The sequence below is a fragment of the Rhamphochromis sp. 'chilingali' genome (assembly GCF_963969265.1).
Source record: "Rhamphochromis sp. 'chilingali' genome assembly, chromosome: 16".
NCBI lineage: Eukaryota > Metazoa > Chordata > Actinopteri > Cichliformes > Cichlidae > Rhamphochromis > Rhamphochromis sp. 'chilingali'.
Window position 1 is genome coordinate 21,728,578 of NC_137943.1, and position 25,598 is coordinate 21,754,175.

The window sequence follows — 25,598 nt, forward strand, 5'->3', positions numbered from 1 at the left end:
TGAGGTCATCAGGCCTCACATTTGTCCTAAAGCTTGGACGAAACTGGGTCATTCAACAGGATAATATTCTTAGCATATGTATGATATAATAGCTGAAAAAGAAAAGAATTAAGGTGTTTTAATGGCCGACTCAACCTGACTCTAATCCTGTGGCAGAGCTGTGCATGAGCATATACACATTTTAATGAACTGAAGCAATGTGGTACAGAAGAGTGGACCTAAATTCCTCCACAACCATGTGACAGAGTGATGGAGTCATGCAGAAAGCATTTTTTTTTCAAGTTATTGCTGCTAAAGGTCATTGAACAGGTTACCAAATCATTGGGTATATTAAGTTTTGCACAGGACTTCACAGAGTCCAATAAAGGTCACGGGCTGCGACGGCAGACCGTGGAGTTGCAGTGAAAGTAGGGCCCAAACGCGAGACTTTTAGTGAAGGACAGTGGATTTATTGACAGGGGGTGGAAAACCCACAACTATATACAAAATCCAGGCACTGTGGTCCTGTGGCGATTCTCCCTGAATCCCACACAGTGCAGATGTCCGTGAAAGGTGAAAAGTGGCGACTCCAAAAAACTCCTACACCGTGACTTCAAAACACACTCCGCTCCAGATTCCTGGCAACACAAACACATTAAGGTTAGCAGGACATCTATTATCTCGAAGGTTTATACAAAAGTCCACGGCTGTACTGACGCGCTCTGACTCAAGAATCCAGCGTCGGCCTCAGCTCAGCTGCAGTCTTAAATACCGCTCCCTTGACGAGTGTAATCTGCTGCAGCTGGCAGAGGAGGACGAGCGGCAGGTGTGGCTGTCTCGAGTGAAGAAACACTTCCGGGTTCGCAGTCTCCTCAGCGAACCAAAACATCCGGAAGCTCACACGGAGAAACCAGGAGAAAAAAGGAGAGAAAATCAAAATACCACACGGAAAATATAAACATAAACATACACTAAAATACATGAGCCCTGGGTCCCTAGACCCAGGCCATGACAGTAAAACCTTTTTGTCACATGACTTAGAGTACTTAATTTGTAAATATTTGGCTTAGCTGTTGTTAAAAAACAACGATAGAGTTTCACAGTTGATCTGAGGTTGTATTTACCAAACTTTAAGGCTTCTTAACGACCAGATGATCTTTATTATGTTATAATTAATTGAATAATAACATTATTTGTCTGTGAAGGTTTTCAGTCGTCCAGGTCGTTGTAGTCCAAGGAGCTTGCAAAGAAAAGTACTTAAGTACTTAAAGAAGTCCAGACGCTTTTCTTTGCAAGCTCCTTTGGCCTTGAAGATGTTTAACCTCTCATCTGAGAAGCTTCTTTCTTTCTTTCTTTCTTTCTTTCTTTCTTTCTTTCTTTCTTTCTTTAATTATTCTCAGTTTTCATTCATCTGAGGTTGTATTTAATTTATTTTAAGACTTACTAAGACTTACCAAAGATTTTTTTCATTTTACCCTGATATGTAAAACCCTACAAGTGAATGAGGCTGTACTTTCTGTAAGTAATTAGTTAATAGTCCACACATGCTAAAATCATGGTCAGGAGTTATAGGGGGTGAAAATCATGTTCTTTGGACTACTTTAGAGGAGAAATCATGATAACATGTCAGAAACTGCACAAAATGTAAGCAATTATAAAGTCCGGGCATTTTTAGCAATTTGTTTTTCCACTTCACAGGATTTTTGTTGGATAAGAGAAAAACATCCCAGGGTTATGTTAAAAATGTGTTCAACAGCTGTAAATAAACATAGAATGAACTCTAGTATCCCCAGTTTCAACAGCTAGTCTTAAACCCTCTCTTTAGAAAACGCTGCCTCTGCTCTAGTTTGCTAAGTGCTACCATATTAGTCGATTTCTGGGAGAAGTAGGAGTTGTGGTTTTTTCCGTCATAACTTTCATGGCAGACACTGTTAGAAGCTGGGCTTTTTTAAAAAAAATTTTATCTTTCAGTGATTATAAAGCAGTCTCTAAGCAGCATTAAAGTGGAACATTTATACGTCTTAAATGAGGAGAAATGCAGGATGAGGCTTTATTTTCTGCTGAAAAGAAATGTTTTAGAGAGTGTTGGTATGTTCACAGATTCAAAAAGCAATGCATTACACTTTATTATAATCAATCCAGGGTACAAAACCAGACAACCAAAGTTCAAAAGCCTCATTTCAGGGGAAATGCTGAATGTCAGCAAGACCAAGGAGCTGGTGGTGAACTTCAGAAGGGGTCAGCACAGAGACTACAAGCCCATTATCATCAATGGAGCTCCAGTGGAGAGGGTGCAGTCCTTCAAGTATCTTGGTGTCGACATCTCCTCAGACCTGACATGGGCTGCCCACATTCAGGTCCAGACCAAAAAGGCTAGGCAGCACCTGTATCACCTACGACAACTGAGGAAGTTCAGGGTCTCTCCAAAGATCCTCAGGATTTTCTATACAGGCGCTGTGGAGAGCATCCTCACACAGAACATGACATCGTGGTTCGGGAACAGCTGTGTGAAGGACCAAAAAGCTCTCCAGAGAGTGATCCGTACAGCAGAACGCTGCTGCAGGATTGCTCTCCCCCCGCTTCAGGACACCTACACCAGGAGATGCCGGACTAGAGCAGCGCAGATACTGAAGGACCCGTCCCATCCTGGCAACAAACTGTTCCAACTTCTGCAATCTGGTAGAAGGTTCCGCATCTTCCGGGCAAGGACAGAGAGACTCAAGAGGAGCTTCTATCCCCAAGCCATCCGTGCCCTAAACACACACACCCGCCCTCTCACATCATCTATAATTGACTGAGACAGGACTCTTCCAGACACTAAACCAAGGCACAATGTACATTTCAATTCCTTTAATTTTAAATATGTTTATATTGTCTATCCTGTAAAATAGTCAGATGTCTATTCATATTAATGTACAGAATTCACCTGCTTGCTGCTACTACTGCACATTCACCCAGTGTATATACTATATGTGTGTGTATATATATATATATATATATATATATATATATATATATATATATATATATATATATATATATATATATATAAAAAACACCCAGCACGCCCCTGCGGGCGGTTTATCCTTCAAGCTCGGGTCCTCTACCAGAGGCCTGGGAGCTTGAGGGTCCTGCGCAGTATCTTAGCTGTTCCCAGGACTGCGCTCTTCTGGACAGAGATCTCCGATGTTATTCCCGGGATCTGCTGGAGCCACTCGCCTAGCTTGGGAGTCACCGCACCTAGTGCTCCGATTACCACGGGGACCACCGTTACCTTCACCCTCCACATCCTCTCGAGCTCTTCTCTGAGCCCTTGGTATTTCTCCAGCTTCTCGTGTTCCTTCTTCCTGATATTGCTGTCATTCGGAACCGCTACATCAATCACTACGGCCGTCTGCTTCTGTTTGTCTACCACCACTATGTCCGGTTGGTTAGCCACCACCATTTTGTCCGTCTGTATCTGGAAGTCCCACAGGATCTTAGCTCGGTCATTCTCCACCACCCTTGGGGGCATCTCCCATTTTGACCTCGGGACTTCCAGGTTATACTCGGCACAGATGTTCCTGTACACTATGCCGGCCACTTGGTTATGGCGTTCCATGTATGCCTTGCCTGCTAGCATCTTGCACCCTGCTGTTATGTGCTGGATTGTCTCTGGGGCATCTTTACACAGCCTGCACCTGGGGTCTTGCCTGGTGTGATAGACCCCAGCCTCTATGGATCTTGTACTCAGAGCTTGTTCTTGTGCTGCCATGATTAGTGCCTCTGTGCTGTCTTTCAGTCCAGCTTTGTCCAGCCACTGGTAGGATTTCTGGATATCAGCCACCTCCTCTATCTGCCGGTGGTACATACCGTGCAGGGGCCTGTCCTTCCATGATGGTTCCTCGTCTCCCTCCTCTTTCTTGGGTTTCTGCTGCCTGAGGTATTCACTGAGCACTCGGTCAGTTGGGGCCATCTTCCCAATGTATTCTTGGATGTTCCTTGTCTCATCCTGGACTGTGGTGCTGACACTCACCAGTCCCCGGCCCCCTTCCTTCCGCTTAGCGTACAGCCTCAGGGTGCTGGACTTGGGGTGAAACCCTCCATGCATGGTAAGGAGCTTTCTTGTCTTTATGTCAGTGGCTTCTATCTCCTCCTTTGGCCAGCCTATTACCCCAGCAGGGTACCTGATCACGGGCAGGGCGTACGTGTTGATGGCCCGGATCTTGTTCTTACCATTCAGCTGACTCCTCAGGACTTGCCTGACCCTCTGCAGGTACTTGGTGGTTGCAGCCTTTCTAGCGGCCTCTTCATGGTTCCCATTTGCCTGCGGGATCCCCAGGTACTTGTAACTGTCCTCTATGTCTGCAATGTTGCCTTCTGGTAGTTCAATCCCCTCAGTTCTGACTACCTTCCCTCTCTTTGTTACCATCCGACTACACTTCTCCAGTCCGAACGACATTCCAATGTCATTGCTGTATAGCCTGGTAGTGTGGATCAGTGAATCGATGTCTCGTTCACTCTTGGCATACAGCTTGATGTCATCCATGTACAGGAGGTGGCTGACAACTGCTCCGTTCCGTAGTCGGTATCCGTAGCCAGTCTTGTTAATGATCTCACTGAGGGGGTTCAGGCCTATGCAGAACAGCAGTGGGGACAGAGCATCTCCTTGGTAGATCCCGCACTTGATGGTGACTTGTGCTATGGGCTTGGAGTTGGCCTCTAGTGTTGTACGCCACATCCCCATTGAGTTCCTGATGAAGGCTCTTAGGGTCCCATTGATCTTGTACAATTCTAGGCATTCCAGTATCCAGCTGTGGGGCATTGAGTCATAGGCCTTCTTGTAATCAATCCAGGCAGTGCACAGGTTTGTCAGTCTGGTCTTGCAGTCTCGGCTGATTGTTCTGTCTACCAGTAGCTGGTGTTTTGCGCCTCTGGTATTCTTGCCAATTCCTTTCTGTGTCCCGCTCATGTATTGACCCATGTGCCTGTTCATCTTAGCCGATATGATGCCTGACAGGAGCTTCCATGTAGTACTGAGGCAGGTTATTGGTCGGTAGTTGGAGGGGACCGGTCCCTTCTTGGGGTCCTTGGGGATCAGGACCGTCCGACCTTCGGTTAGCCATTCCGGGTATCTCTCGTTAACTAGCAGCTGGTTCATTTGTGCTGCCAGACGCTCATGGAGTGCAGTCAGCTTCTTCAGCCAGTAGGCGTGAACCATGTCGGGCCCTGGTGCTGTCCAACTCTTCATACTGGAGACCCTTTCTTGGATATCTGCCACTGTGATGGTTACTGGACCCTGTTCAGGGAGGTCGCTGTGGTCTGCCCTCAGATCCTCTAGCCACTGAGCATTGCCGTTATGGGTTGCATCCTTCTCCCATATGCTCTTCCAGTATTGCTCCGTCTCCAGCCTTGGTGGTGCTGTTCTCTTATTGTTCCCTTGCCACTGAGAGTACACCTTTGCTGGTTCTGTGGAGAACAGCTGGTTTATTCTCCTGCCTTCTATCTCTCTGGTGTACCTCCTCAAGCGGCTGGCCAAGGCTGTAAGTCTTTGCTTGGCAGTTTCCAAGGCCTGAGGTATGGACAGCTTGCTGTATTTCTTATGCACCTTCTTTGTCGCACCTTGCTGCAACTCCGTTAGTTGGCTAACCTCCCTCCGTGCTACTTTGATCTTGCCCTCTAGCTTCCTTCTCCATGGAGGGTACTGCCCCTTGTCGCTGTTCAACTTGAAATTAATGAAAAGGGAGAATCAGACTTCTGAATTGCTTTTGGCTCTGAGCTGTCAGTCACATGGAAAACTGGTTTATGGGGGATTTTTTTTTTTTTTTGCTTCTTTTCATGTTGCTGAGAGACATGTTTGACATGACACACGTTATGTTATCACACATGCAAATGTCATTTTGTTATCAATGGTGTAGCTTCCCAAATCCTAGCTGTAGGCCTGCTTTGGTGGATTTTGTCATAAAAACATACTTGATGTGCAGTTCATTCATCTGCATTTTAATGAAGATGAGTCTATAAGAAGAATAACAGATAAAGAACTGGTGGCTCATCACTAAAAAGAAGTTCAACATTAATTCAAAAACTCCACATAGAGATATAACAGTGCTTCAGTATTGCATTTTGATAGTTTTTTGAAGATGTATAGCTCAGCAAAAAAAAAAGTATACAGATCAGTGAAAATGAAAGAAACAGTTCAAGAAAAATAGCTTTTATAGATAATGAGTAACGCAGTGTCATGGCATTTTCATTTGATGCAAGGTTATTGTTTTTCTTCTAAATTTCACAGTAGTTGAAAAAACAAACAAAAAAAGGATTACTAGGATTAACTTCAAAACTTCAAAACTTTCATTTAAGGCTTTGGTGATAGAGTGCTTCATACGTTCTTGTATACTATTGTATTTCAGCTGAAACACACAGGAAATCTTTTATACAGTTCTAAAAGGATGAGCAGACATACCTCAACAGAAATCTGGAGTATACTGAGAGTACACCGAGAGCGTCAAAGCACAGTGTCTAGCTTTCAAATAATGTAAGAATTAGTAATCTGTGACGGAACACTTGCAACAAGGCAGATAGTGCTTGCAAATAGAAATGTGTTTTATTTTATATACATATGCACAATACTGTATACAATTCTAATACGTTTGAAAGTCAGTATTTGGTATGGCCATGGTCATACCAAATACTGACTTGAGACATGGATCAAGCATCTCTCCCCTCTGGGGAGGCCAGTCCATGACTAATAGTGTTTCATTGTGTGGTTTTCAATCGAGGTATGTTTTTACTGCATTTGCAGTATGTTTAGGATCACTGCATTTCTGAACACTGAAAGTATTGACAATTTTATTTTTTGAGATGTTGCTACATAGTGGATGTGATGGTTCCTTTCTGCATTTATAATTACATCCAAGTCTGAAATATCTTCTTTTGTCCCCCAATTGTTTAGCTTCCTCAGTTTTTTTGCCATGCCAATATGTACCAAGTTTTCAGCCAATAGATCTTTGGGAATCACCTTGTCAGTGCCAATGAATATAAAACTGTGTTATATTTGGCATTTTTTGTAGATTCAACCTAAGAAATGTTGTACTTTTGCAACAGGCTGCTAGTAGCAAAGTGTGTGAATATGCAACTGTTAAATCTGTTCTTTGCTAAGTATCATGTGTGAATGAAACACCGGTTGGAGTTAAGTGTCATTTCGATGCCTGAATTATTTACAGGTTGGTGTTAAGTGGCTTAGCAAACAAACAAAGTTTCAAACAGGTAATGAATTAAAGAAAAAAGCCAACATGAAGTGTCTTACTGTTGTGTTTCCCTACCATGTGTCATGGGAACAGCTTCCCTGCCCCCTGGCCTTGATTTGATATCTTAAGTACTGCAAGAGGAAAAATATGTAACATTTATCCAAAACACAACTGCTCAACATGTTGGTCCCAAATCTCCCATAATTATTCAGATGATATCAGGTTATTACAAAGACCATAACATTTCCATCACAGCATTTTTGCACTTATTGAAAAATAATAGTGTCCCTCGTGGTCTAAGGATGAAGTTATTGTCTTGCACATGTCCTATCAAGTTAACTATATTTAATTATAGGATAAAAATGAACAGTCAAATAGACTTAGTATTGATTGGGTTTTTCCTTTATAAATCGTGTACACTGCAGTCTTGTTGCCTTTGCGCCATATATATTTCAACAGGGACATCTTTCGGCCACTGTGCGCGCTGCAGTCAACACTCCGGTTTCGGATACTATCTTCGAGGATATTTAAACCTCTTTTGCCTTGGTTGGGTGTCGTTTTGTTTTATTTAACTCTATATTTGTGTAAGTTACGGTGGAATAATTACCGAGTAAATTCAACACAAAGAGTGCTTTAAACGCTTGTTTTAAAGCGACAGTGGGTAAAGTAAAAACGTAAGCGAACGCAGCCCTCCCTCCCTTCCTTCCTGGGTCACATGCTAGTCGAGCCGGATCAGCTGACATCACCCAGCTTCTCTTTTTGATTCTCTTCCTCCTCCATCGACTGATAGCGCTTCGTAAAACTGCATTATATCGCTACCTGGGCTGTACTGGCATCAGATTTGAAATTTGGGCCAAGTAGATCTTGCTGATCCAGCAGGTTAACCCGGTGGGTAGATGCTACTAGAGTGGATGATGAACGGACACGCCATTCTTTACACGGGGGTCACTTTGGCCTTCTGGAGCACCATACTAATCGTTGGTAAGGTTTTATTTTACAGGAAAATGCCTAATAATAGCTAAATGAATGAATGAAAATATATATTTCATGTAATTTGCAGTAATGGTCGTGTATTTAATCGTTGTCTCTTCGTGACATTGTGATTTTTTTTTTGGTATGTTTGACAGCTGTACTTCAGGACCCGTCTAAATACTGGGATAGTCGATAGGTTAGTTAGCATATGGAAAAAATGGTTTACTAATGCATGATAAGAGGGATACATGAAAACCCAATTCGTTGTTGAATGTATTTTTAAAAATCGCTGTGTGCTCATATTATATAAACAACACGGTTTAAGTTAGCATCTGGCTAGCATGCTGTTAGCTAAGGGTAGTTAGCTTACAGCGTACTCTCATAACAGAAATTTTCAGAGGTTTTAACGTTGGATGTTAGTGATTGTATTTTATTTTTATTAGTGTCACACCTTGTATGATTTGGAAATATTTTACCATGCTTGGATCGCTTTTCTTATTTTAGTTTGAAGTCGTCTGTTTGCGCCGTGCTAAGGTTAGCTGTCTAGGTGTTTGTGTGTCCAGCTGACTGTGCTGGGTAGGAACTACAGTGGTTTTCACGTGAGTGTGAGTGGTCACACCGAAGCTGCAGCTTCTTTTAGAACAGAAGTGTGACTGTGTTTCACGCAACCTGCAAAACACAAGATTACTCATGCAGAAATACACACGGGTCGACTAAATGGCTCATCTTTAAAGTGTTACCGTGTTTTTCCCACATATGCCTAAAAATGACCGTCACTGTTTCCACAGGGATCTGCTACACTATATTTGACCTGGGATTCCGCTTTGATGTGGCATGGTAAGTATTCTTTGTACACAGCTGCTGTCTGGAGGTAAAGATTCATATATACTCTAAAATCATTAGTATCCGAGGGATAAAGTTAACGTGCCACACCATTTTTCTATAGGAAAGAGTTGTTGAAGGTAGGTTAAGAAGAGACGTGATGATCAGTTAGTAGCACTATGACTTAATGCTGAGAAAGAGCTGTACAGATGTTTGCTTTGTGACTGTTGATGGAGAATTATAGAGAAGGTCAGAGTGAGGTTCACTGTGGATCTCGAGAAAGCATATGATGGGATGCCAAGAGAGGAACTGTGTACTGCGTGAAGAAGTCAGGGTGGTGTAGAACATGTTTTAGGACAGCTAGACAGTGGTGAGGTGTGTCTGCTAGGAGTGACAGATGGCTAAGGTGGGATCAGGGATCCGCTCTGAGCTCCTCCTTGTCGCAGTGACAGATGAGATCAGACAAGAGTCTCTGCCGACTATGATGTTTGCATATGACATTGTGATGTGTAGTGAGAGTAGGTGGGGGTATGCTCTGGAGAGAAGAGGAATGAAGTTGAGTGGAAGCAAGACAGAATACATGTGAGTGTGAGTGAATGAGAGGGAGATGGGTGTAACGCTGAAGAGGTAACAAAGGTCAATGAGTTTAAATACCTGGGGTCAACCATACAAAGCCAATGGAGTGTACACAAGAGAGGTGAAGAAGAGAATGCAGAAAGGAGGAGGGCAGGAGTGTCAGAGGTGATTTGTGACAGAAGGATAGCAGCACGAATGAAAGGGAAGATTTACAAGATGGTAGTAAGACTTTCAATGGTGTATGGTTTCAAGATGGTTTTCACTTAAAAAAAAAAAGAAGAAAAAAGACAGGTGGCAGAGTAGAAGATGTTAAGATTTTCATTGGGAGTGACCAGAATGGGCATGATTAGAAATGAGAGGACCAGCTCAGGTCAAGCAGTTTGGAGATGAAGTTAGAGAGGCAAGGCTGAGATGGTTTGAAAAAGGGGCAAATGGGGGGATATATTGCACAAAGGATGTTGACTATGTAGCTGCCAGGCAGGAGGAAAAGACGAAGATTTCATGGATGGAGACATGCAGAGGGCTGGTGTGACAGATGAGGGTCCTAGGGATAGGGTGAAATAGAGGCAGGTGATCCACCTAAATTGGGCAACTGAAAGAATTAAGAAAGTGATGATTTTTGACCTTGTTTGACATCTAGTCTGTTGTTTTAGTTATATTTTATAAGTGGTTCTACCAGGAAAAATATTATATTGACATTCTGGGTAATAAAAGTTATAAAACAGCACTGCCTTTCCCACATTGCACAATTGTAAATGTACAGAGACATGCCTTACAACATAAGCTAGTCTACGTTGCCTGTTTCCTCTTTGACAGATTCAGGGCCCGCCTTTTCCCTTTTTGCAGAGTGATAGTGAGGCACCAATCCGTTTCACTTGGCTGATCAGACATTTTCCAAGATAATTTGTATATGTTGAAAGTGAAAGTAACAGTGAATGTGTCACTGGAGACATTTTTGAGGTCTGTCTGTACTTTCCCCAAATAAATTTGGGATGTGAAAGAAACGCATGAAGTGGTTTCCATCTACTACTTGAAGAGGGCATAGCTTGGATTTATCCACTACAGGTATTTATTTTAACAGACTGTTGAGAAAAAGGTTAGAGTTTAAAACAGAGTGTACATCGTGTTTTTAAAAGGTATTGCAAACAATGATGTTGTTATAAAATTGAGGCTGAGTGAGCTTTACTTCTTTACTCGCAGGTTCCTGACAGAGACTTCTCCTTTCATGTGGGCCAATCTGGGCATTGGTTTGGCCATCTCGTTGTCTGTGGTGGGAGCTGCCTGGTAAGTAAGACTTCTTTAAGTGCATACTAGTATCCATGGCTGGCTATGTTTGATTACAAAACATGAGCATAATTTTACACAAAATGCCAAACTCTGTCAGTTGTCTTGTTTCAACATAAGAGGAGTAAAAAAAAAAAAAAGTGCTGTTCCCTAAAACCTTTGACCTTACTTTTTAAAACAACAGGTGTAAATGTAGAACTGTAAAATATTAAACTGTGTGAAATGAAAAATAGATGTTTGGACAAGTTTCTTGTTTTGTATTCAGAGTTTTCGATTGTGAAATAATAAATTGCAGAAATTACACATAAAATACCACATTCACCTACTTACACAGCACTTTATTTTATGGACTTTGCACACCTATATATTTCACACACTAACATTGATCCGTTTTTTCGGGGCAGTTTGCGGTTCGTTATCTTAAAGAAGAATTCAAAATGTAGACTAGAAGACTCGGGAATCGAACCACAGATCTTCTGAGAACTCTAACCGAATTCCTTTAAAGCAGATTTGGCTGAACAGCTGCAGGTAAAGGCCAGCTACAGCCAGTGGTCTGTGGGGAAAAACCGCCACCTGCCGATCCACAGGTTCCTGGATTACAAAATGATTCCTGTGTTTGCTTAATAATTTTGATTTACACACTCAATAACTTATCTCTTCTGCATGATTGTCCTACACATTCCTGTCATTTGGAATTAATGAGAAATACATCGTCTTATTTGTTTTCACACATATTACCTACAAGTCTCTGGGCTGGCTGCTTATTTTGGATCAGTGTTCAGAAGATTTATTTTCATTTAATTGCCTACCTTGAGCTCCTTTTTATTGTTTAGTATTTTATCCCATTAAGTGCATTAGATGAAAAATGTGCTGCCACTGTGTGTTGAAACGGATCCTTTTTACCTTGTTTTTGCATCATTACAAGTCTCGAGTGCATTGAAAACCGTTTGGATCACAGAAGATGTGTATTTATACTACGTGTAAATGGGTCGTTTTAGAGTGAAGCTCAATAATGGTAGTCATTTAACTCATGCTGTGTTTTTATGCTTCTCCTGTTTCCATTTATACCAACTGTTGACTTTTCTGTAACATTAAAATGTTTTTGTAAGTGATGTTGTTTTTCTTTCCGCTTGTTTTCCTAGGGGGATCTACGTCACTGGCTCTAGCATTATTGGTGGTGGCGTCAAGGCTCCACGAATCAAAACCAAAAATTTGGTCAGGTAAGCCCCGTCAAAGAGAGCACTTGTCTGTTTTGTTCCCGTCAACAGCTGTACGTTGCTAAGAAGGGCATTCAGTGAATTATGGTTCCATCTAGCACCAGTAACATCAGTTTATTGCTGCAGGTCCAAAGCAGTGTTTTGCAGAGACGGTGACCCTTGCTTATTCTGTTTCTCCCCCCAGCATTATCTTCTGTGAAGCTGTTGCAATCTATGGAATCATCATGGCTATTGTCATCAGCAATATGGCCGAGGTAAGGAACACATTTTTGATGATTGAGGAAGCCTTTTTTTTAAAAATTCATAAATGATGCAAGGAAGCCTGCACAGAGGACAGCGACACCTTGAAATTAAGCTGCAGTTGTAAGAGACAAAAACAAGTGAAATGTCATTGTAGAGCCCGGAATAAGGATTCTGAAATGATTTATTTCGTCTTACAGAACTTCAGTGGAACGACTCCTGAGACTATTGGGGCACGAAACTACCAAGCTGGTAAGAAAAGAGACTCCTGACTGAAATAGGAAAATCTCACCTTTAATTCTAGGGTTTTAAAAATAAATAATAATAATAACAATAATAGAATTTCAGCCCTGTTTATACATAGGCCCCCATTTTCAGAGGCTCAAAATTAACTGGACTGACAAGCAGTCAGTGCCCAGGTGAGGCCTGTGCCCTTTTAATTTCATGAAGGATTAGGAGGACAAAAGATCCAGAGTTGATTTCAATTGTTGACTTTGTATTTGGTTGCTGTTTACTGGAGATCTCAATATTCTGTTCAAAGAGAATCTATGCAAGCGAGGGTGTCATCATTAGGCTGAAAACAACCCCAAGCCAAAATAAACCTGTCATAGATGGAAAATTTTAGTGGGCAAATCTGCAATCTGGTTGAGTCTTAAAATTGGTAAATGGACTGGGTCTTATATAGTGCTTTTCTACTCTACCTGAGCAGTTTAAGCGCTTTTACACAACTTGTTCATTCACCCAATCACACCATCTAACATTCACACACGCAATCATACTCTGATGGATGCATCTTAGAGCAACATAGGGTTAGTATCTTGCCCAAGGATTTTTGGCATGCAGACTGGAGCAGACTGGGATCGAACTTCTGGTTAGTAGGTGACCTGCTCTACCACCTGAGTTACAGCACTGAGCCCAATGCACTGACCAGCTCAACGAAGGTCTCACAAGAATGATCGCAGAATTATTTCCATGTTTAAGATAAATGTTTACTGGTGTTACAGTCTACAATCCAGGCATACCTTTATGAATGTACAGAGAGTTTACAACAAGGTGGAGGAACAGGAAGGTCAGAAAACAACTAAAAGAGTCTGCACAGTTCTGGGGGAAAAGAATTCGTTGTACAGATGAAACTAAGATGAAGGCCAATCAGATGAATGTGGTGATGTGAAACGACGACGATGTAGACGACTCCATTGTGAGTTACTCAGGTTGAACTGTGACTCATTTTGTTTTCTGTCCTATTAGGTTACTCCATGTTTGGAGCTGGTCTGACTGTGGGCTTTTCCAACCTCTTCTGTGGCATCTGTGTCGGCATCGTGGGCAGCGGAGCCGCTTTGGCAGATGCCCAGAACGCCAGCCTCTTCGTGAAGATCCTAATTGTGGAAATCTTTGGAAGTGCCATCGGCCTGTTTGGTGTCATTGTAGCTATTCTGCAGGTAAATACAGTTTTTTGCAAGCCTTTACCCTTCATCTTTTGCCTCACAGGAGAATAATGGCCACATAGCACAAACTGAAGTTTTTAATTTCACTTATTAATTATTTTAGGTCAGAAACTGTCAATCATCACAATCTTATCATTAAGTTTTATCGGTTTTAGCCTCGCTTTAATCTAAGCGAGGCTAAAACATCTTTTTCTAAATATGTGATAGAATTTCACGTTTTTTTTTTTTTTAAATTTATTTCAGTTTACAATTTTTTTTGCAAACTAAGTTTTTAGTATAGTTTTGGTTTGTTATAACAATCTTTCCACAACATAGTTGTTTGGACAAAGGCCCAGATGTTGTTGCAGAGACTTAAAAATTATAACTCTTTACAGTAAATGTTTATTAAAAACTGCTTTTTGTTTCTCCTCAGACGTCGAAAGTAAAGATGGGTGACTAGAATGTGCATTCAAACGCTGAGAAGACAGACGCTGGAACAAAACAAAAAAGATCGATTATTGTGTAAATACATCGTAAATTATTTAAATGTCTCTATTTGCCTGGTATTTTTTTTTTTTTAACTAACATCCATACAAGAGTTGGTACACCCATGCCCTGCTCTTAATTCTTAAGGGAAGAAGGAAAGTTGAAGAAAACAGCATATTTTGCATTTCATACCTTTTTTTTTTTTTTTAAATAAAGAAAAATGAGTGAACTCTGTGATGATTTAGCCTGATGAGCAGTAGAAGTAAACGGGGCAGTCTGAAGAGCAGCTAGACGGACAGATTCACTCTGCATTTAAGGAGAGGTTTACACCGATAACTGTTTAATTTGCATCATTTTTATCTGACCGCTCTTGTTGAATGGTAGTTAAAAATTAGACTGGAGTATTTGAAAAACTGTGTGTGTGCGTGTGTGTGTGTGTGTGTGTGTGCGCGCGCGCGCAGGACATGTGATCTTTTTTTCCTGTGAAGCATGAGGATGTTTGTCATTGTGTTTGTAGCCTGGTCTGTCAGATCTGTTTCCTTTTTTTTTTTTAAATCTGTTCTTTGCTGATAGGCTGATGGTCCTAACCCACACAGCAGCCATAATACAGTATTTATCAGGCTTCCTGATCACTAAGGTTGGGTGGCTCAATGGGAGGTCAAATTTGGTCAAATCACATATAGATTTTCTGCAGTCTTTAAAAATGTAATGTTGAGTCTTGCGGTCGTATCCGGCAGCCAGAACTTCCCAATTGACTTCACTTTTATTAGAGTCGTGATCCTTTCCTGTAGTTGGATATAGTGTTTGCTTGAAGTAAAACAAAAGAAGAAGCTTATTGCTGTCCTAGTCAGTTACTAGAAAGGAAAGTAAAATCTTTACCACCATTAATACCCAGTTTTACCTTTTCCTGTGGTATTACTGTCATTTAACAAGGGTCCAAATCTCTGACTCTGTTATATTTGCTGATTCATAATAATAAAACATCCAAATTTTGCAGCCAAATCTTCATTTCATTGAAACTTTTCTTTTGAATGTTAGTTTTGTCTTGTGTGAAAATGTCAACTCTTCTCATTTATGTTCAACATTCCTTAAAGTTTCATTCATTTATGTTTTAAATCTCAGTTGTCTGTGGGTAGATGTTGAAAAGCAGCCTTTTGGGTGGTGTAAATGATTATTTTCTAAGCTACCAGTAACATAAAATTGAGTTTAGCCTAAAATGAGAAAATGCTGTAGTGGTGTGTGTGTGTGTGTGTGTGTGTAAACATAGCTTGAAAACGTCTTATGTTTTTGATCATCATTCCACAGAGCTGACAGACCACGGCTTTTTTGTGAATTGTCCTGTTTTTGGTTTTGGTTTCTTGAAATTTTCCCTCCACATACTCAAGAGTTCAAACACTGAAGTCTGGCCTCACAAAGGTGTCGGAGCAGTGAGATGGTCTTTGCTCTCATAAATGATAATAATCAGATGTGACTCCAAGATGCCTTTGGAGAACCAGGCTGTGTACCAAACCCCGGGCTTTCAGTGACTGTAGGTGGTACTGTGTGTACATTATGTTGATGTGATGGTGACTTGGAAAATAATTCATTTTTCAAAATTGTGTATAATAAAAACAGAATCAGATTTTTGTTTCTGCCTTCATAAATGTCCTTGAGGAAAATAAAATGAATCAATCGAGATCTCTGATGGCTTTTTCTGTGTTTGTCTTCATTAAATGTGAGCATATTGTCACCCAGGCCAATGAAAAGGCCGCTTTACTCTTTGCAGTTTGTACTTGTTTCCACTAGATGGCTCTGAAATCCACAGCATCTGCCTTGATAAAACAGCTGCTGAAAACTTTCTTGAGGAAATAGTTTTTTTTTTGTCCTGTTAACGTCTCAGCTAAACATTAATATCCATCTTTCAGTTTGCGCAGTTGAAGAATAATGATTTCATCACAATGAAAGCCCTACAACCGTGGCGTAATATACTGTAATGTTTTAAACTTACAATCAGTTTGCTGACCTCTAAAATGTGCCCATCAAAGCTGATTTTGAAAATCTTCTCGGTAGTCTACCTCTGTTCCTGACATCTTCATCATCAACATATTTTGTCCAGTATATCCAATATCTCTCCCCAGCACATGTCCAAACCATCTCAGCTCTAAAAATGCCAGCAAAGTCAAAAATAAATAAACAAAATAAAGCACGATTACAAGTATGTAGCAACATTTTAAATAGATCATGTGGTCAATTAAAGTGTTTGAACACCACAATTTAAGTGTCAAAAAGAAGTAAAAGTGAAAAAATAGAGAGAAAAAACAAACAAACAACAACAAAGCAACCCATTAAACTTTGGATGTTTAGAGTTAAAGATAATCTTGTAAAAGGTCTCAATTAGGCTAAACGCAAGTGGGGCGGAGTTAGCCTGCCTGTAATTGTCTAGCCTTTACAACACTTTATTTTGTTCTATTTAAAGCTTGGATTTACCAATATTTATACGGTCATACCGAACTTGTAGAAAATGGGTTTAAAACAAATTTAAAGGGATTTTAGAAATATATTATTATTTTTACTTTAAGTATCTGTCTCTCTGTAAATTTAAATGTAGACTTTATCACTTTTTTGAACTTCCCTTGTATTGGGTATCGTTCAAAAAAATCTTACAATTATTATTTTGCTCATGACTGCAGCATACTAATAATAATAGCTGGCAAAAGCTGGATACTAAATTATCAGCTCGCCTTGTATCAGGAAAAAAAAGCGAAGGAAAACCCGGAGCGCGCAGGCTTCCGTAGGCAGCAGGAGCGAAAGGACCTGCTTGCTGCCACATCCTGAGAGCATCCTTTCTCTGCTTTCTTAACATCATCATCAAAACACAGCGGGATGACGGGAAATCACGAGCAGAGCATCTCTCTTCTTCCCGGTTTGCGGTAGAATATCGTCAGCGCTTGCGTTAACGTTTGACTAGCGTAATGCTACAACATGAAGCTTTTTCCCTGATGAAGAGCAGACATAATAGCCAGTCTGTGGGAAAACTGTAGTTTTCCCGAGCAGAGTCGAGCTGAGCTTCTAGCTTTTTGTGTTTTCTTTTGTCCCCCAGATTTTTCAAACTAAATGCTTATTGAGAGTTTAAAAAATATTTTTTATTATTTTTTCTCTCTCCCTCGGATGATGTGAACAGTTTGTAGTGCTCCAGCAGAGAAGATGCACAGATACAAGTATCCGCCTGACAACATCAAGGTAGGTGCTCCATCTGCTTTCTGGGATGCATTGTTTCATAAAGCATCGTACACACGCTTTTTCCTTTGTTGCTATTTGCACACTTAATTCCGCATAATTCCTGCAGCTTTTCAACATTTCACTGAGTTTGTGGATATTGTGGAAATATTCTCGCAATGCAATGCTCCTTACCCCTCTTTTGTTATCATGCACATTCCCACAAACCAGAAGCATCTTTACACCCGCCATACTAGGCTTCATTGAGCCTCCCATCACTGATCTTCTACAGTAAATGAACCATCTCAGCATACAGCATTCCTGTTTAGTTGGATGGGCTCCGGAGCTCTAAAAATCCACTCTGAAAGTGCAATTTTTCGCAGAATTGCTGGTGCTGTTATAATAACATATCCTGCACTGGCAGCGTTACACTAGGGGAATGTGAGTGAGGAAGAGGAGGAGGGGGTGTCTTCATAGCTTAACTAGGCGTTTTACACAGAAGCACTGGACCTAGATTGTAATCCAGTCTGACATCTCTCTCATGTATGACACGGTGTCACTTTAGTGCTGCTGTTACAGACCGTATACTAGCCAATGAAGTACAAGTACCACAACTGCAGTATTTGTACTTTTTAGTACTTGTTTTGGTGCTGTATATTTAGGCTTTAGAAGTACTTATTTTTAAATCATGTTCAGTTTAGTGTACAAGTAACACATGTACTTGACCTCAGGGCTATTTTCATTAATTAATCTGCTATTTTATTCTTGGATAAACAACACGTTAAAATGTCAGAACGAAGTTAGATTTGTCAACCATGATTTCTTCACACCCAAAGTGCTGTTACATAATGAACATAATGTCTACTGAGTAAATAATTTACAAATATTTTATGTGTTATATTTTAAAAGAAAGCTTGAAAGTCACGTCATGCAGACAGTTTCCGCAAAGCTGTTTTGGCGGAGCACTTGTATACAGGGAGTGCAGAATTATTAGGCAAATGAGTATTTTGTCCACATCATCCTCTTCATGCATGTTGTCTTACTCCAAGCTGTATAGGATTGAAAGCCTACTACCAATTAAGCATATTAGGTGATGTGCATCTCTGTAATGAGAAGGGGTGTGGTCTAATGACATCAACACCCTATATCAGGCGTGCATAATTATTAGGCAACGTCCTTTCCTTTGGCAAAATGGGTCAAAAGAAGGACTTGACAGGCTCAGAAAAGTCAAAAATAGTGAGATATCTTGCAGAGGGATGCAGCAGTCTCAAAATTGCAAAGCTTCTGAAGCATGATCATCGAACAATCAAGCGTTTCATTCAAAATAGTCAACAGGGTCGCAAGAAGCGTGTGGAAAAACCAAGGCGCCAAATAACTGCCCATGAACTGAGAGAAGTCAAGCGTGCAGCTGCCAAGATGCCACTTGCCACCAGTTTGGCCATATTTCAGAGCTGCAACATCACTGGAGTGCCCAAAAGCACAAGGTGTGCAATACTCAGAGACATGGCCAAGGTAAGAAAGGCTGAAAGACGACCACCACTGAACAAGACACACAAGCTGAAACGTCAAGACTGGGCCAAGAAATATCTCAAGACTGGTTTTTCTAAGGTTTTATGGACTGATGAAATGAGAGTGAGTCTTGATGGGCCAGATGGATGGGCCCGTGGCTGGATTGGTAAAGGGCAGAGAGCTCCAGTCCGACTCAGACGCCAGCAAGGTGGAGGTGGAGTACTGGTATCATCAAAGATGAGCTTGTGGGGCCTTTTAAGGTTGAGGATGGAGTCGAGCTCAACTCCCAGTCCTACTGCCAGTTTCTGGAAGACACCTTCTTCAAGCAGTGGTACAGGAAGAAGTCTGCATCCTTCAAGAAAAACATGATTTTCATGCAGGACAATGCTCCATCACATGCGTCCAAGTACTCCACAGCTTGGCTGGCAAGAAAGGGTATAAAAGAAGAAAAACTAATGACATGGCCACCTCGTTCACCTGATCTGAACCCCATTGAGAACCTGTGGTCCATCATCAAATGTGAGATTTACAAGGAGGGAAAACAGTACACCTCTCTGAACAGTGTCTGGGAGGCTGTGGTTGCTGCTGCACGCAATGTTGATGGTGAACAGATCAAAACACTGACAGAATCCATGGATGGCAGGCTTTTGAGTGTCCTTGCAAAGAAAGGTGGCTATATTGGTCGCTGATTTGTTTTTGTTTTGTTTTTGAATGTCAGAAATTTGTGAATGTGGAGATGTTATATTGGTGTCACTGGTAAAAATAAATAATTGAAATGGGTATATATTTGTTTTTTGTTAAGTTGCCTAATAATTATGCACAGTAATAGTCACCTGCACACACAGATATCCCCCTAAAATAGCTAAAACTAAAAACAAACTAAAAACTACTTCCACAAACATTCAGCTTTGATATTAATGAGATTTTTGGGTTCATTGAGAACATGGTTGTTCAATAATAAAATTATTCCTCAAAAATACAACTTGCCTAATAATTCTGCACTCCCTGTAGAGTAGAATTATCCCTTTGAGCAGTAGTTTCTCATTGTTTTGTGAAAGCATCTTTTGACCCTCGGAGTGAGCCTGTGACTTCACTCAAGGCTTATCTGATGGCAGAGAGGGGACTGTGGCACAGGGACGTTTAATTACACCGGACAGGGTTTTCTATGTCTCCACCCTCAGGATATGAAGATGTAAACAGCAGAGTAGTTATTTAGCAAATGTCAGAGATTAATCAAGAGGGTCAGCTTCTTTTTACTACTACAATATGAATATGAAGTATGCATTCATACAACTGGTTATTTTTTTGGTAGCAGGCATCTCTACTGCACACACACACACACACACACACACACACACACACACACACACACACCTACCTTAATCAGCAATGGGATAGCATTTCCTGTCCAATGGTGCGTCAGAAAGAACAAAGCGATCAGGTTCAACATGAGGTTGTTTTTTTTTCTTGAAACGCCTAAAAAACAAGAACATTTTGAGCCACTGTTTTACCAGGTTGATAAGTTAAAGTGAATTAATTTATTTGTCACAAACATAGGTAATGTACACATAATAATAAGTAGATTACTTTCTCAAACAGCTGACAAACAAATATCCTAATATCTAGAAAAATCAACCCTTTTGATTTCTTTATCCAGGCACACACAAAAGAGGGGGGAGGACTAAATCGTACTTGTATGTGTGTTGAATCAGCAGAAACTATATTAAGTAAGAAAATAAGCAATAACAATTATTTGCAAGCATCCCTGCCTGAGAGCATCATTCCACTGTATGGTGAGCTGTTACCTGCTGCTTGATTTTTGTGTTTTCCTTTTTATGTAAATAGACTTTTCTTTGATAAACTGATGCAGAAAAAGTTGCAAATTGATGCATAAAATTCACCTCAGCGCAGGAAATGAAGTGTGTGATGCTCAGACATCCCCACTTTTGTCAGCACCAGTTATTCATCATTAGTGGCTGAATAAGTCAGCTGAATAGGCAAAATGGAATTAAGTCCTAGCATTTGCTTGATAGTTTATACTTTCTAAAACCTTTTTTATGGTTTTACTACCTCTTTAGAGTTTTTTTTACAGGTGTAAAAACTATTAACGGGAAGATTAAAAAGATACATTTGCGATTGTTTAAATTGCCAGGTCCCAGATTTCGTCCGAATCTGTTCAACCTAAACAGGTGACATGGTGTCGACAGGTGATCGGATTTTCTTGTGTATCTGTTTCCTGAGTCCAGAGTAACATTTACTTTCAGACTCTTGCTTGATTTCTTATGTATATTTTATATATAAAAGGCATTTTTCTTTTCAGTCAAGAGCCTCTTGTTAGCCTCGCTGGCTGCGGCACGTTGCATCACTGTTACAGTGTTTGGATCAGCCTTGCGTAAACACTCCAAGTTTTTCTATTTTTTTTTATTTTTTAATGTCCCGTCCTGCGTAAAGGAATTTGCGTCTGTTTCCAGGAATGGACAACAAGCAGGTTACGCTGCCACAGATAAACTTAATCCTTACTGTCCCTTACAGAAACTCTACAGAATGAAGCAGTGAAGAGCGGGCAGCTTGTTTCACATTGGTAACCTCTGGTTCACTCGTTATCTTCACCTTTCCGATTCTGGCGACCTTAACAGCGACTGCTACTGATTCATTTTTCCGATCGCCCTTTCATGTTGGGATTTGTTGTCATGGGAACTAATCAGGCCATTCCTGAGTTGCCGAAGGGGGGAATTCAGAGTGTGTGTGTGTGGTGTCGTTTGTGGTCTATTTTTTTTTATCATTTTTTCTTTAGGGAGTAAAGTAAAGGTTAAGTTATCATCTTTAATTTATTATTAAGTATTATCTTCTGTTATATTCAGCCTGTGAGGACAGCACTGTTTGCACAAGTGTCCCTGTGGACTGAGAGGGTGTTAATATCATTAAATCACAGTGTCCTCAGTCTCAGATATGATCGCTGACCATATTTTTTTTTTGCAGAGTTTCTTGCATTTCTTGTCATTTAATATACGGCACAAATTGCTCCGCTTAACCATGAAACAGCAGCACTGTCTGTGCTGCTGTTTCAGTGAACACTTTGACCTTTTAGGGAGGTGCTTGGCTGGTTGCTCGGCAACCTTACAAAAATGCTCTGGAACAAAAAATAATACTGCAATTAGAGATTAGCAAAGAAACGTTTGTGCAGATTAAACAAAACCCAAATAACTCTCAAATATATATTTATATTTTTGATGATTTTGAATATTTATTCAAGTATTTTTCTAAATGATCTTCCGAAGTATTATTTCCGGCTAAAACTGTCTCTTTCTCTTCTATCACAACCAGTTTCACTGTGCTGAGATGCACTACCCGCGCTGTTGATTCCATTTAAATCAAACTCCTGTTTGTTTTTACCCTTGATGTGATTTATTTGGACAGATATGAACATGCTAATCAGATTTGGGTGTGGACCAAAACAACTGCATCGAGACCCTTTGGAAGAGGTGGTCTTGGTCCTGTTCCCAATAAAGCGGTTCTTTTACAGTGAGAATATAATCTCAAATCCGACCCAACTAGTAGGCGCAGCAACTAGCCTGCTGCGTACAGTTTTCCCTAAAGTATATCCCAGATAAATCCATATGTTTGCAATACCTTTTCTATTCTGCAGAGTATTCTAAAATTCCGTCTTCCTGTACTTACTTTTGTTCCTCATCTGGCTAATATGCAAAGTGAATGTTCTTACGTTGTTTTTAGTGATACATTTTGGTTTGCTAGGGGTTTTCTTGGAGTTTTGTCCGTGCAAAGATAATAAAGGTGTATGTGTGGAACTGTCCAACTATGGAGACATAGTTCTGGACTCTTTGACTCTTTACTTTTTGGTTTTAGAAGTAAAGAAGCTTCTCGGATGAGAGGTGATCTTCAAAAAACCTAAAGAAGTTCAGATGCCATGCATGACAGAAAGCATACTGTATGATGCATGCACTCTGGTTGAATAGTCTGTTGTTTTGGTGTTGTAAAGATGATAAGAGAAAAAGTTGAAATTGTGTAAGACTGCACTGTTCAGTTTTGTACTTGCACTTTGCATTTGACTGTATGACATATAAAAGTTTTATTTTTGAGGACTAGGTGTCTGGTTGTCCTGATGGATTATGGTCTCTGGAGATTAACTATGGTGAGAGTGCTTTTAGTTCAGTTTGGCTTCCCATTATTGTATTGATTTTAAAATTGTTATCAGATTTGTGTTTAATTTCATTTGCTTGGGTATAGTTTCTTGTTACACAGACAAGTATGACTGGAGAGTTGGCCTCTTACCTCAGATCTCCGTAATGAATGCATGTATGGGGAGCATGCATCATTTCAAAACGAGAAAAAAAAGAAGAAGACAATGGTGCTTCTTCCTTCTGCTGCCTTGATTTTAAAATAGAACTTAATTTAATTGTAATTTTGCAGAGATGCTAGATTGTCTCTTCTCTTTCCTGTATAACTTTCTGCGTTGCTGGTTGTTTGTGTGTTTGAAATAGTGTGCTGTATATGTGTCGGATATAGTAATGACTGACATGGAGACAGGTGAGCCATTTTAGAAAAAAGAAACTAAATACTTACAAAGAACAGCAGACTAAAAGTAGAAAAAAGTCAAACAGAGCCAAAAGAGCAAATGTTATGATTCCATGTCTTTTTTTAGCTGTTCTCCTGATATTCTTCCACTTATGGTCACTAGTTATGGGACTCCAAACCAGTCATTACCCAAAAGCTCAAAGTGTAGCAAGAAAATCCCCCCTCACCACTGTGCCACCACAATCATCCCGATTTGTTGATGCAAGGAAGGATTGACCTGTGCTTTCATGTTGTCGCCATCCAAATGTTGCAGCAGAGATTGAGACTCAACCTGGCAACATTTTCACTCTTCTGTTGTTCAATTTTGATGAGCCAGTGGGAATTACAGTCTCAGTTTCCTGTTGTTAACTGGCAGGACTGGCATGGTGTGGTCTTTTCTGCTGTAGCCAATCTGCTTCAAGGTACAATGTGTTGTGTGTTCAAAGATGCTTTTCCCCAGCACACATGCCATGTGGCCCACAGCGAGCAGCCCACAGAATCCTCTCTTGGGGGCCCAGAAAGACAAAACTGCTCTGGACACTGGGGTAGCCTATATGGGCAAGTCCATATTGGGTTTGCCCAAAGGAACTCCATGTAGGTAAAAGGGTAAAAGGAAAGATTCTTATATAGAACTTTTATACTCTACATGAACACTCAAAGTACTTTATACAACATGTGTCATTCACCCACTCACACAAGCAGTATCGTGCTTTCTGTCTACCATTGAAACTCCAGTGAACACATTAAGAGCAACTCAGGGTTCAGTATCTTGCCCAGGGATACTTTGGCATGCAGACTGGAACAGCTAGGGATAAAACTGCCAACCTTCCAATTGGTAGAGGACCTGCTCTATCTCCCCCGCCCACACAGCCCAACAGCTTACTCACAAATGCCCAATGTAGACCCCAATGGGCATTTTTACTTGCTCTCCATACCTTGGTCATAAAATATGGTTATTTATGTTACTGTTGCCTTTCCGTCAGCTCAAAGGAGTCTGTCCATTCAGTGTCAACCCGGCATTTTCACCCAGAGAACTGCTGTTACCTGGATATTTTCTCTTTTCCGGATTATTCTCTGTAAACTCTGGATATGGCTCTGTGGGACAATCCCAGTAGATCAGACCAGCTCAGACCAGCCCATCTGGCACTTACAACCATGCCGCATTCAAAATCACTTAAATCACCTTTGTTTCCCATTCTGATACTCAGTTTGAACTTAAGCAAGTCGTCTTCACAATGTCTACATACCTAATGCATTGAGTTGCTGCCATGTGATCGGCTGATTAGAGATTTACATGAACAAGCTGATGAGCAGGTGTTTCTTACAAAGTGGCCACCGACTGTCTGTAACGATACCCTATAGTGTTTGAAGAACGACTGTGTTATGCAGTAACTAACAACAGATCTCCTTTCATTTAGTTTCTTAGGTTTATCCTTTCCTTCTGTTCAGTGTGACTACAGACTCTGTTGTTTGTACATGTTGTTTTCTTTTGCACTTAAAAAGAATAAACACCGCTTTTCAAATTGTTTACAAAATCCAAACACCCAAGGACACAGGTTGATTGGAAAGTGGTGGCCTTAAGCCAAAAGTCCCACTGATGTTTTAAGCCAAAAAGACACTCATTTAAGTAAACTGTCTTTAAACCCCCCCCCCCCCCCCCCCCCCCTCACCAAATCCTCATCTCACTCCTTCTGCCCACAATCCCTCTCACAGTGAAGCTTTCCTTCCGCTGAAGCACTTCATTTATTTCTTTGCTCTGTTGCCAAATGAGCAGCTGGATCAGACAGTGAGGGGGGGAAGAAGACAGAGAAAGAGGATGGAGAGGGAGAGAGAGGGAGAGAAAGAGAGGGAGATGATGATGTTTCCAATGTTGTCCATGCATTGTAACTACAGACGGGGCTTTGTTGTATTTGCATAATGCGGGTGCAGCCCTGCCTGCTGAGAAACAGTGAAAAGCAGCATCAAATACTTTTTCCCACTGTGATATCTCATTGATTCCTCTGTTGCTTGTCAATTTCATCTGGAAAAACAAATTTACGAATATATGAGCAGGAGTGGACCTTTAAAACAAAGCGGCGCGCTTGTTCTTCGATGGGAGA

At 40.8% G+C, this 25,598-nt stretch overlaps 2 protein-coding genes and 1 long non-coding RNA gene across 4 annotated transcripts in view; 2 read left to right on the plus strand and 1 right to left on the minus strand.

The window, feature by feature from the left end:
* Positions 1-489: 489 nt before the first annotated feature.
* On the minus strand, positions 490-8,943 carry LOC308383474. The gene is made up of 4 exons (XR_013969152.1): positions 8,651-8,943; positions 7,278-7,333; positions 697-875; positions 490-617 (listed from the first exon to the last, which is right to left on the minus strand). It is a non-coding gene; the product is annotated as an uncharacterized lncRNA (long non-coding RNA).
* Positions 7,825-15,904, plus strand: atp6v0b (ATPase H+ transporting V0 subunit b). Its single transcript, XM_080861444.1, has 8 exons — positions 7,825-8,183; positions 8,963-9,011; positions 10,773-10,856; positions 11,999-12,076; positions 12,258-12,327; positions 12,514-12,565; positions 13,562-13,752; positions 14,171-15,904. Exons 1-8 carry the CDS (start codon positions 8,099-8,101, stop codon positions 14,195-14,197), a joined length of 636 nt encoding a protein of 211 aa, XP_080717570.1. The 5' UTR covers positions 7,825-8,098; the 3' UTR covers positions 14,198-15,904.
* Positions 15,905-17,012: 1,108 nt separating this feature from the next.
* Positions 17,013-25,598, plus strand: part of b4galt2 (UDP-Gal:betaGlcNAc beta 1,4- galactosyltransferase, polypeptide 2) — a 239,931-nt gene continuing 231,345 nt past the window's right edge. For both annotated transcript variants that reach the window (XR_013974581.1, XM_080906855.1), the window contains exon 1: positions 17,013-17,442. The gene's annotated coding sequence lies outside the window, so the exon portion shown is untranslated. The remainder of the gene's footprint in view (positions 17,443-25,598) is intronic.

Bases quoted from the DNA above. Each gene is read 5' to 3' on its own strand.
- atp6v0b (XM_080861444.1), top strand. From the start codon at position 8,099: ATGCTACTAGAGTGGATGATGAACGGACACGCCATTCTTTACACGGGG. The intron at 10,857-11,998 runs GTAAGTAAGACT...TTGTTTTCCTAG, and splicing joins TCTGTGGTGGGAGCTGCCTG to GGGGATCTACGTCACTGGCT. The intron at 12,566-13,561 runs GTAAGAAAAGAG...CTGTCCTATTAG, and splicing joins GGCACGAAACTACCAAGCTG to GTTACTCCATGTTTGGAGCT.